General features: G+C 40.9%; 1 protein-coding gene across 1 annotated transcript in view; it reads right to left on the reverse strand.

Moving 5' to 3' along the window:
* Nucleotides 1-13,180, reverse strand: part of hpda (4-hydroxyphenylpyruvate dioxygenase a) — a 58,563-nt gene that overhangs the window by 43,944 nt on the left and 1,439 nt on the right. The window contains exons 2-3 of the mRNA XM_072242778.1: nucleotides 5,306-5,332; nucleotides 5,139-5,201 (exon numbers count right to left, since the gene is read on the reverse strand). Coding sequence (XP_072098879.1) covers nucleotides 5,139-5,201; nucleotides 5,306-5,332 — 90 coding nt within the window. The remainder of the gene's footprint in view (nucleotides 1-5,138; nucleotides 5,202-5,305; nucleotides 5,333-13,180) is intronic.

Below are 13,180 nucleotides of genomic sequence, written 5' to 3' on the forward strand. Positions count from 1 at the left end.
AAGGAATTTTCCTGGGAAAAAAAATGGATAACTAAGAATCCCCAGCAGTGGCCCTGCCTCAACCTTCTGGTTAAGGACTGCTACATTGTGCAAGGTAACATCAACTGCAGGACACAAGTACAAAATGATCAGCTTATGACAGCAAAACAAGCATAATAGACCATGTGATGTCCGACCGTGTGCCTAGCTGGCTCTGGAAGTGCACTTTACGTATCCAGAACTAAAATATAGATTTTACCTGATCACATTTTATTGAATGTGTTTTTGATGACAACCTTTCATATGTATCTCACTGCTGATAGAAATTCTGTCCTATCATTTTTGTTAAAAATTAAATTTCAGCGAGTAACAGAGTGATATGGTTCTAGCTGTGTACATACTGAAGACTTGTGAAATCAAAACAGGTTTACACTGAGTGTTGCAATGCTAATATTGTATGCTGTCAGTCTGACATTTTGTGTATTGTACAGGCTATTCTTGATAAGAATAGTATCATTGGCCAGAGTGTCAACAAACCTTCATACAGAGGAAATCATTTGATTAGCCTGACTCAGGCCACTATTGAAATGTGCATTTTAGAGAAGGAAAATCAGGCAGGATTTCTAAGGCAGGAGTAGACCTGTCGAACGGTCAGCTTGCAATGCTAATATCCAGTGGACTAAGGATGCTTATGGCTCCTGAGTCCATTACCCTATTGTAATCCACAATTCACTCTTACTTCACTTAGTTAAAAGTTTCTGATTTGTTACTTTCTCTCCATTCCTTTGATATTTTGGCATTGCCATGCATTGTGAGTCATTACCATTCAGAATGGCTATCACTTAAAGACAAATATGTAAAAGTAAAGTCAACAGAAAGTACTAGATGTGTCAGCAATCACAAGAGAACTGACAAAGAAATGCTACGAGTATTTTCTCCAATCACCTACTATAATTGATCTGTACCTAAAACGTGAAATCATTTATTTTCACTTGATGAAACATTGGCTCTGTTTTCAACATGCACACCAAAGTCTTTATGTATCATTAATCACAATTATCCCCTTCCATCCAAAAACAGTCTATTTCCCACCTTGTTCAGTTTCATTGGAAATATACTTCCTTCTGAAAAAGACGACTTCTCTTTTACAGCCACTTTTTTTTCTTGTGCGAAGCACTTTGTACAATTAATTTCTAATCAAGGCATTATGCACATAATGGCAAGATGTTTTTATCAATATCTCACCTATAAACTGAAAACAGGTGCTGAACAAACATAGGAAGAGTTTAGAGTGGGGTTTCTTAACCGGGGTTCCGTGGAACCCTGGGGTTCTGCGAGAGATCGTGATAAAAAAAAAATCATTTTTTGAACTTTGCACAACGCGTGATGCTAGCACTCACAGTGGTGGGCAGTGATCGAGCAGCCTTGTTAACAATCTTGTTAGCGGTCTCTCAGCCAGGTATGGCAGTATGCATTAGGGCCACGTTTATTCTCAGTTTTTGATGCGAGGTGGGGAGGCCTTTAGTAATTGGTGAGTGCTGGATTGCACAGATGGGAGGATGGTAGACTGATGAGGAGCATGAAGTGCGTTTTCTGAGCATTCAATGGACTTGCCCAACTTGGACTGTGATGTCAGCCTCTCTTTCTCCCAAATTACCTACCCCAACTCCCCCTTAAGCACTGCCAATTGACTTATGGGAGCAGCGAACAAATTCTACCAGTGTAATAGAAAATTGAAAGGTAATTTTCATTCTAAAGAAGGAATTTTTATGTTCTGTGACTCCGCTGCTGGCCTGCTGCTTTGCTGTTGTTGTAGATGTTGTAAAAGGTGAATTGTGTAGGTTAGAAGTAAATAGTATTGTGAAGTTTTCATATTTTTTGCAGTTTTCTCATTTAGTTATTTATTATGCAATTCTTTTTCATATTTTTTTAACCTCTGTGTTTGAACAAGATACAAGAAATTGAAAAGGTTTCACTCTCAATCAGTACAATAAGTCAGTGTATTGATGACATGTCACATGATGCTGAAGAAGTTTTGTGTGATAAACTAAAGAACAACAACTTCTCCATCCAGGCTGATGTGTCAACGAATTTCACCAACAAATGCCATGTTTTAAGATTAGTAAATGATGGTGAAATTGAAGAAAACAATTTCTGTTGCAAAGAACTGCCTAAAACAAGCAAGAGCCAAGACATATTTAATATTTTGTCTTCATAACTGGAAAAAAAAGGTCAGTCTTGGAGGAACTGTGTTTGCATTGGTATTGATGGTGCCCCATCAATGGCTGGCTCCATGAGAGATTTTGTTTTCCTTGTTTAAAAGGAAAAACCTGACATCACAGCATACTGCTTTCTTCACAGAGAGGTGCTGATGTCAAAAACTCTTGGAGATGAAATGAAAAAAGTTCTGGGTGATACTACAAAAATGCTTAACTTTCTTAAGCAAAGACCAGTTCACTCAAGAATGTTTAAAAAAAGTGTGTGAAAACCTGGACAAAGGTTATCAACACTTAGCAGCCTACCAATCTCCTGCTACATACAGAAATCCGGTGGCTTAGCATTGAAGAGTTCTCAATGGGGTGCTTGAGCTGAGAGGTGAAGTGCAGGGGTACTTTCAATTAAATAGTCGGCCAGATTTTGCTGAGCGCTTTGAAGATGAAGAATGACTGCAGAAACTAGCCTTCCCAGCAGACACTTTTCATCATATGAACCAGTTGAACATGTTTCTGCAAAGCCCTGGAGAAAATGTTTTGACTACAAGCGACAAGATTCTTGGATTTAAAAGGAAACTGAATCTTTGGAAAAATCATGTTGCAAAAGGAACTCTTGACACTGCTGCTTGGGCTTGAGAGTGAGAAAGGATATCAAAAAGATTTGAGTCTAATTGAAAATAGAAATGTATTATGTTTGCCTCATCGGTTTTTAAAACTTATGAAAGGGAAAGAAAGAGATTAATTTCAAGAAAGGTAAGCTAAGGTTCACTACCCGTTCTTTTGGCTAAAAATTCATTCTCTACTCAAAAGAGCATTGATAATTATTTTTGGATTATTATATCTACAACTTACTGATTACACTAATGTACCATGAGCTGTAGATATAATATTTTTATGCAGGGGTTCCCTGAGACCTGAAAATTATCGCAAGGGTTCCTCCAGGAAAGGGTTGAGAAAGGCTGGTTTAGATGGTCAGATTAGAAGGAGAATACCAGTACATACTTACATTCGAGGTGAATGGCCTATTTCTATTAAAAATAAGTTACTACTCATACCGTGCTGGGTGGCATGGTAGCATAGTGGTTAGCACAGCACTTTACAGTACCAGCAAACCAGGTTCAATTTCCACCGCAGTCTGTAAGGGGATTTGTACATTATCCCTGTGACCACATGGGATTCCTGCAGTTGCTCCAGTTTCCACCCACAGTCCAAAGATATACCCAGTTGAAAGGTTAATTCGTTGTTGTAAATTGTCCCATGATTAGGCTAGCGTTAAGTTGGGGGTTGCTGGGCGGCACGGCCCAAAAGGCCAGAAGGGCCTATTCCATTCTGTATCTCAATCAATCAACCATTTCATCAATAAATAAATAAGCCATTCAGCCCAACCAATTTGTGTTGTTTATAAACAGTGATCCTGATCAAACTGGCTTTAATATCTCTTCACTCTCCTTTCCAGCATTTGAGTGAACTTTGGCTCACGTTGCCTATTGCCTTAAAAATACTTTTCCTTTTTAAAGTTTTTAAATGACTCCGTGGTGTTTTATGCCTTAGGTATCTAGTATAAACATCTTGTGAATACAGATAGTTGTTCCATCCATTTTCCTTCGAATTATAATTATTGACATTTATTAACCAAAAATATACTATCCCATATTTGCTGCCATTGAAACACATCTGCCATTGTTTTCCCACCTTATTAGAATTTATTTGCAGCTCTTTTTGGTTCGCAGAGTAATTTCCAAGACCTGCAGTTTTATGATCTAACACTTCAATTGACTCTAATATTTTAATTTTTAACCATATCAAAAATTTCCTTTCTCCCGAATGTAATTTCATTCTCCAATCAGAATTTCATCCTCCATTTTATTTATTGAGATACAGCACAGAATAGCTCCTTCCAGTACTTCAAGTCATGTCACTCAGCATTCCCCTGATTTTAATCCCAGGCTAATCACAGGACAATTTACAATGACCAATTATCCTACTAACTGGTACGTCTAACCGAGCAGTCACAGGGAGAGTGTGCAAACTCCATATAGGCAGTGGCTGGAACTGAACCTTACGTCACCCGTACTGTAAAGTGTTGTGCTAACCACTACACTACCATGCCGCCCTTTTTCATTCTGATGGCTACTCCCTATACAAGCTTATCCAATTTCATTTCTCTGTTACCCCATCCACTTTACCACCAATCTATAGGTTTGCAGACACATCCTGTACCCCTTTCAGGTTCACCTTGACTGCTCCACACAATTGGCACCAGGAAGGTCCATCAACAGGCTCTCTATGAGAGTACCTGCAACGTTGACTACAAATGGACAGGAAATTGTGATTGATATTTCTTCTACACACATACTTATTAGGATAGTTTTAATTGTGTTCTCAAATTTTTAACAGGCACATGATGCCTTTTGCAAATGAAACTAATTATTTGCTGAATATCCTTGTCAGTTCTCCTTCTTGGCTAACTCATCATCCTGTCCCCTCAGAGGTCCCTCCTTATTTTTAAGGACATTCTCTTATGGCTCTATTTGCTCATTTTATGTTTTTTTTGTGCTCATCTTCTCTTTCTGATCTTGCTGTATTCCTTCTCAAACCCTTTTCATATTTCCCATTTTATCTTTATCAATTTTATTATTGCTAATATATAGATGTTCTTGAACTCTTGCTTGTTTCTGTAAACATCAAGAGCGTTTTTGACACAAGATGGTTCATGATTTTCAGTTTCTGATTGAGCAATGGAACTTAATCACATCAAACAGCGCACACCATCTGATGTATATAGGTCTATGGAAGTGGTTGTGTATTGATCAGGCTGTCTGTAGATAGGTCTGTGTCCAGATGAATTTGGATTTGGAAATATTTGTGTACAGATTTATTTGTATCAGGATGGGGTTAAGTGCAGACCTGGATAGGCCCATAGATGTTTCTGGAAGTTCAGCTCACCTGTTTGGCATTTCCCACCCAGAAAGTGATATGATGAAATCTGACATATTGACCCTTCTCCAGCTGCAACAGAAGAATTGCAAGTTATTCCTCTTAGTGTAGATAGGTTCAACAAAACGAAGCATCGGTAATTTTGTTTAAAAATTTAAACAACAAATGTCCTTTACCTTCTGCCCTTTGTCAGTGTGGAAAGACTGAAACAAATGGAAAAATATTGGTTTAGTGTGGCACAACCATGAAAGAGTGCACTATTCTTCAGTTAATAGTTTTTCATAATATTGCTGTCACTTAACAGAATATCTTTGGCGGTCAGAGTACATCTAATAAAAGTATAACTTTCTGATATGTTAAGCATATAAGCACTTACTTTTCATTCTGAAGGCAACTCCCTATTATGACCTCCTTCTGTTTCATTTTTCTCCTACTCCATCCACTTGACCGTCATTTATAAGTTTGCAGACATATCCTGTTGACCTTTCATGTTCCCCTTGACCACACCACTCAACAATTGGCTATTCAATCATCACCAGGAAGGTTCCTCAACAGACTCTGCATGACAGTGCCTGTAATACTGACTATGAGCGGACAGATAATTGTGCCTCATATTTCTTCTACACTCATGTTTATTGGGATATTCTTAACTATGTTCTCACATTTTTAGCAGGCACATGATGTGTAAAACCTAATGTGTCAGCCTCTCAGCGTTTACATAACTGAATCTTTTAATAAATTTGGTAAGCTAAGTCAACTTTTGTCTAAACCCTAAATTAAGGAACCATCCTTGTCATTCCTGCCTTAGTGCACTCCAGAAGAAAATTGTACTCACATGTAGGAAATACTAAACAAGCAATTAAATAGATTTCTTTTGACTTCCAGTAATTCTCAAACATATCTAGGTATTCGTGGTCTATCCCTCTGAATCTCTAGAAGAGTATAGTATTTGCATAGTAACATCTAGTGAAATATCAATTGGTAAAACCAGATTTTTTCTTTATCTACATTGGCTGAAATACAACTCGTTATTATCCAGTTCCTTATTATGATATTAAACTGAATTCAGATAACTCTTTTTGATATTTGTAGATGGTGCTTCAAACTTTTTCTGAACAAATAACAATACTGTTTTATGTGGAAGCATTTAATTATCAATAATATTCCCTTTGTTGTATTCATCCCTTAACAACTTAAATTAATTTGTTCTTCTCTTTCCCAGTTTTAATGAAGGATCTTTGATGTGAAATGCTAACGGTTTCTCCTTCCGGAGATGCCAACTGATCTGCTGAGTGTTTCCAGCATTTTCTGTTTTATTTTTGATTTCCATCTCCAAGATTTAGGCCTCAATACCTTTTTCTGCAACTGGGGTCCTCAACTTGCTCACTTGCAGACCCCAGTCATTTCGGATTTGCAACATCTCCTCCACAGTCACCATCAACATAGGAGCCCCACAAGACTGAGTGTTTATTCCCCCTGTTCTACTCACTTTATATTTATGACTGTGAATGTACAGTTCCAATGCTATATTAAATTTGCTGATGACACCGTGTCAGGTGGTGACGAAATCAGCATATCGGAGGTAGATTGAAAATCTGGCTGAATGATACCACAATGACCTCTCACTCAACCACAGCAAAATCAAAGAGCTGATTATTGACTACAGGAGGAGGAAATTGGAAGTCCGTAAACTAGTCCTCCTCAGGCAATTGGAGGTGGAGAGGACCAGTAACCTTAAATTGCTTAAAAGCATCATTTCAGAGGATCTGTCCTGACGTCAGCATGTAAGTGCCATTAGAAAGAAGGCACAGGAGCACCTTTACATTCTTAGAAGTTTGTGAAGATTCAGCATGTCATCTAAAACTTCAACAAACTTCTACAGATGGCGGGAGCAGAAGATGGCGGCGTGCCACGCGTGCACAGCTCTCCGGTGAAAATTATATCGTATCTGTTAAATAGGGGCCGTGGACAATTCTGATTTGATAGAGAATGGACATGAAAACACAGAGGAACATCTGGAGAAATTTCTGAAACACCCGTTCACTGCTGTCGTTACTGTGTGGTCATGAATCTTTCGGAGGGTAGGCCTGAAAGTCCCCGGCCTTGCCTGCTTTTGGCGACTGAGAAGGAGGTCGAATTGTTCGAACAGAGATGGCGCTCAGTACTCAGTGTCGGAGAGCTGATCAGAGCTCAAAGTTTTCAGATGACTCAGAGTCTGATTGTGGTCGGCGTGGCAGGGAGAGTTTTTCTTCCTTCTCTCGTCTGCGTGAGATGTGGGACATTTGAGAAACTTTGAACTTTACTGTGCTCACGGACTTCTTCATCAAGTTATGGTATTGTTACACTGTTTGTAACTATATGTTATAATTACGTGGTTTTGTCAGTTTTTTCAGTCTTGGTTTGTCCTGTGTTTTGTGATATCACACCGGAGGAAATAATGTAAACATGAGAAAATCTGCAGATGCTGGAAATTCAAGCAACACACATAAAGTTGCTGGTGAACATTTTAATTCCACATTCCATTCCCATTCTGACATGTCTATCCACGGCCTCCTCTACTGTAAAGATGAAGCCACACTCAGGTTGGAGGAACAACACCTTATATTCTGTCTGGGTAGCCTCCAACCTGATGGCACAAACATTGACTTCTCTAACTTCCGCTAATGCCCCACCTCCCCCTCGTATCCTATCCATTATCTATATACACACATTCTTTCTCTCTCTCTCCTTTTTCTCCCTCTGTCCCTCTGACTATACCCCTTGCCCATCCTCTGGGTTTTTCCCCACCTCTTCTCCTTTTCCTTCTCCCTGGGCCTCCTGTCCCGTGATCCTCTCATATCCCTTTTGCCAATCACCTGTCCAGCTCTTGGCTCCATCCCTCCCCCTCCTGTCTTCTCCTATCATTTCGGATCTCCCCCTCCCCCTCTCAAATCTCTTACTAGCTCTTCCTTCAGTTAGTCCTGATGAAGGGTCTCAGCCTGAAACGTCCACCGTACCTCTTCCTAGAGATGCTGCCTGGCCTGCTGCATTCACCAGCAACTTTTATGTGTGTTGGTTTGAGGAAATAATGTATCATTTCTTAATGCATGCATTACTAAATGACAATAAAAGAGGACTGCGTGTCTTCATAATCATAGATGAACAGTGGAGAGTATCTTGACTGGTTGCCTCATGGCCTAATATGGAAATACCAATTCCTTTGCACAGAAAAGCATACAAAAGGCACTGGGTATGGCTCTGTTCATGACAGGGAAAAGCCTCCCCACCACTGAGCACATCTACAAAGAGCGCTGAAACAGGAAGGTAGCATCCATCATTAGGACCTTCGCCATCTAGGCCCTACTGTTTTCTCACTGTTGCCATCAGGAAGGAGGTACAGAAGCCTTAGTTCCCTTACCACCAAGTTCAGGAACATTTATTACCCCTCAACCATCAAGCTCCTCGACCAAAGTGGATAACTTCACTCACCCCAACACTGAACTGATTCCACACCTATGGACTCACTTTCAAGGACTCTACAACTCATGCTCTCAATATTATTTCTTACTTATTTATTTGTACTTATTATTTTGTTTTTCCTTTTGGATTTGCACAATTTGTCATCTTTTGCACATTGGTTGTTTCACTGTCTTTGTTTTTGCGTAGTTTTTCATCGACTCTTTGTATCTATGGTGGATGCCCGCAAGAAAATTAACCTCAGGTTGATTTTGGTGACAGATGATGTATGTACTTTGTCAATAAATTTACTTTGAACTTTGAACATCTGCAACAATTTGAATTTAAGTTACTGTTGAATTCACTGCTACTTCCTTTGAAGAATGCTGGCTTTACAAGGTACTCATCCTCTCTGCTCTGAGATTTCCAGCCTTTGCTTTGTTCCCGGGTTTCAGTTTCCCTTCATGTCTCAACAAGGCCTTTTGTGCTTTTCAGAACTTTTATTTATTTTCACTATCTGCCTCCATTCACTCATCATCTGTTTAATCTCAACAAATCATCCCCAGGAGATCCTGTTGTCACCCAATCAGAAATTATCTACTCCTCTCCCAAACCCTCTGCCACTTGTTTTGCTCTTTCCCTGAAATGGTAACACCATTTCTCTTCATGAAAGCTCTGGTGACTCTATATCTCCTCTGACAGTTCTGCCTGACCTGTTATGTGTCACCAGCACTTCTTGGTTTTATTTCAAATTTTCACCATCTGCAGCTTTTTGATTTTCACTTAATATATAAAATGGCGGCGCACATGGACGCAGCGGCCCCTTGGGGAGTGATAAGAGTATCTAGTTCTGTTTGTTTGTCTTATATCCTGCAAGTAAATAACAGTAATAAGAACATAAGAACATAAGAAATAGGAGCAGGAGTAGGCCATCCGGCCAACCGAGCATGCCCCGCCATTCAATAAGATCATGGCTGATCTGTCCGTAAACTCAGCTCCACCTACCTGCCTTTTCCCTATAACCCTTAATTGTCTAACTATGTAAAAACCTATCTAACTGTTTCTTAAATATATTTTGTGAGGAAGCCTCAACTCCTTCCCTGGGCAGAGAATTCCATAGATGGAACTAGTTATAAGATCAACCCCTTTCCTGTTCTATTCCAGTGATTTAGCCTAGTTCAATTCTTCAAATTTTAGTTGCATTGAACTCCTTTAGTGGTAAATCTTCTGTGTATGCTATTCTTGGGGTTTTCTTCCTCCACACATCCACTTAGAATATATTAATTGCGTTTACATTTACTGTTGCACACCCTAATTTATCTAACTTAATTAATATCCATCTGTCGTGTCTTTGTTACACCAAACAGTATTGAAGCAACAGAATGGTTCTAGTCTCCCTGATGTAAGGGAGGCCATACTAGGAACACCCGATACAGTAGATGACCCTGACAAATGTGTTGTCTTACCTGGAAAGACTGTTTGGAGCCCTGAATGATGGTGAGGTAGGAGGTGAATGGGCAAGTGTAGCACTTGTTCTGCTTGCAGGGATTGGTGCCAGAAGGGAGATCAATAGAGGGACAAGGAGGCAAGGCAATCACAGAGAGCAATCTCTATGGAAAGCAGAAAGTGGTTGGGGTGGAGGTAAAAATGGAGTTGGTGATTGAATCCCATTGAAAATGTTGGAAGTTATGGAGAAGTAGATTGGAGGACCACTTTGTTGAGCGAGCACCTTCTCTCTGTTCACCACAGGGTGGATTTGCTAGTGGTCAAACATTTTAATTCCACTTCCCATTCCCACATATAGGTCCGTAGCCTCTTCTACTGCCATGGTGAGGCCACTCTCAGGGTGGAGGAGCAACACCTCATATTCCGTTTGGATGCCCTCCAACCTGATAGCATGACATTGATTTCTCCAACTTCCTGTAACTTCTCAACCCTCCCACTTTTCTCCTTTTCCATTCCCTATCTTGGCTCCCCTCTTACCCTTTCTTTTCTCCTCACTTGCCTATCACCTCCCTCTGGTGCTCCTCCTCCTCCTCCTTTTTCTCCCATTTGTGCACTCTCCTTCTTCAGCCCTTTACCTTTTGCACCTATCACCTCCCACCTCCTCACGTCACAGCTCCTCCCCCACCCACCTACCTTCCCCTCACCTGGTTTCACCTTCCAGCTTGTACTCCTTCCCCTCTCCTAGTTTCTTCTCCCTCCACTTCCAGTCCTGAGGAAGGGTCTCAGTCCAAAGCATTGACTTCTTATTCCTTTCCAGAGATGCTGCCAGACCAGTTGAGTTCCTCCAGCATTGTGTGTGTCACTCTGGATCTCCAGCATGTCTCCAGCATCTTGTGTCAATTTAAGAGACCTTCCCCATTATGCAGATGTTGTAGTTTTGATCTATTATAAACTACTATTCATTATTCCTTATTAAAAAATCCTGAATGGCATCCAGAGATATACATGAATCATGGATATCCTTGGATATTTGAAAGTAACCTTTTGATAAATGTGATTTTCTCAATATCATTGTTTTGTGCCCGACGCCGGCCCCCTAGGTCTGAGTCGACTTAGTAGTAGTAGTAGTATTGTTATTACTCTTATACCATCCAAATAGAGCTGGATAGTTTCTCTCATTAAATCTTCAGTAAATTTCAACAGATTCATGAGTGGTGACTAATTATTTCTAAGTGCATGTTGATGCCTCTTCATACCTCATGTGTAATGAAATCTAAGCCCTCCCCCCCCCCTCCATTTTCTTGTATAATGATTCCCTTCAGCTTTATGGTCTTATGTGTGGAACGCTATGAGAATTCATCCACTTTGCCTCCAAATTTCACCCTGCCCTCAAATGTACCTGGTCCATTTCCAAAACCTCCCTCCCCTTTCATGATCTTACTTTCTCTAAGTCTGGAGACAGCTTATCCACTGATGTCTATTATAAACCCATGGACTCTCACAGCTATCTAGACTATACTTCTTCCCACCCTGTTACTTGTAAAAACATCATCCCCTTCTCTCAGTTCTTCTGTCTTCGCTGCTTCTGCTCTCAGGATGAGGCTTTTCATTCTAGGACGAAGGAGATGAACTGCTTTTTCAAAGAAAGGGGCTTCCCTTCCTCCACCATCAACACTGCCCTCAACCACATCTCTTCCATTTCCCACGCATCTACTCTTACCCCATCCTTATCCCACCCTACCAGTTATAGGGGTTCCTCTTGTCGTCACCTACCATCCCACCAGCCTCTGCATCCAGCATATAATTCTCCTTAACTTCCGCCATCTCCAACTGGATCCCACCACCAAGCACGTCTTCCCTCCCCCCCCCACCCCCACTTTCTGCAGGGATAGCTCCCTACGCAACTCCCTTGTCCATTTGTCCCTCCCCACTGATCTCCCTCCTGGCACCTATCCTTGCAAGTGGAACAAGTGCTGCACCTGTCCCTACACCTCCTCCCTCACTACCATTCAGGGTCCTAAGCAGTCCTTCCAGGTGAGACAATGCCTCGGTGAGTCTGTTGGGGTCATATACTGTGTCCAGTGCTCCGGGTGTGGCCTCCTGTATATCGGTGAGACCCAACATAGATTTGGAGACCTCTTCGCTGAGTACCTATGCTCCGTCTGCCAGAAAAAAATTGGGATTTCCTAGTGGCCACTCATTTTAACTCCACTTCCAATTCCCATTCCAATATGTCCATCCTTGGCCTCCTCCACTGTCGTGATGAGGCCACATTTAGGTTGGAGGAACAACGCCTTATATTCTGTTTAGGTAGCCTCCAACCTGATGATATGAACATCGATTTCTCGAACTTCCGGTAATGTCTTCAGCATCTCCCAACCCCTTTTCCCCCCCTCACTTTATCTCCTTGCCCACCCATCGCCTCCTTCTGGTGCTCCTCCCCCATTTTCTTTCTTCTATGGCCCACTGCCTCTTTCACCAATCAACCTCCCGGCTCTTTGCTCATACCTCCACCTTCAGGTTTCACCTATCACCTGGTGTTTCTTTCTCCCCTCCCCTCCAACCTTTTAAATCTGCTCCTTGGCGGTTTTTTCTCTAGTCCTAATGAAGGGGCTCGGCCCAAAACATCGACTGTGCTCTTTTCCATAGATGCTGCCTGGCCTGCTGAGTTCCTCCTGCATTTTGTATGTGTTGCTCTTGAGAATTGATCCCTTTTCAATGTAGTGTTTGTGGAATTTCCCAATGTTCTGTAGATTTTCACCAAACCCTTTGTCTGCAATGTTTCGATACCCCTGTAATTAGATTAGATTTCACTACATATGTTTTACTACTAATAAATTTCATTTATTTAATGTTGGAATCATTTGTCTGTTTACTGGAGATCATGTGCAACTCCTGTGGGGGGGGTCACTAAAATTATTAAAATTATATTTATTTTGTAGTAATATCCAGGAAATTTATAAGTATTTCCTGGGATTTCTTCATATGCTGCTACAAGGGTATTTATTTACAAACCAAATTGAATAGCAATGTAGCGATATCACTTGTCATTAAGTTGTAATGACTGCTGGGGAGAATCAACTGGGATATTGGCCTTATCTTTAATATCAAATACAGAATCTTGGGAGTGGCTTTCCTGCTCCTGGCACTGACTTTTTGTCTTGGTATCG

Source organism: Mobula birostris, chromosome 25 (genome assembly GCF_030028105.1).
Source record: "Mobula birostris isolate sMobBir1 chromosome 25, sMobBir1.hap1, whole genome shotgun sequence".
Taxonomy (NCBI): domain Eukaryota; kingdom Metazoa; phylum Chordata; class Chondrichthyes; order Myliobatiformes; family Myliobatidae; genus Mobula; species Mobula birostris.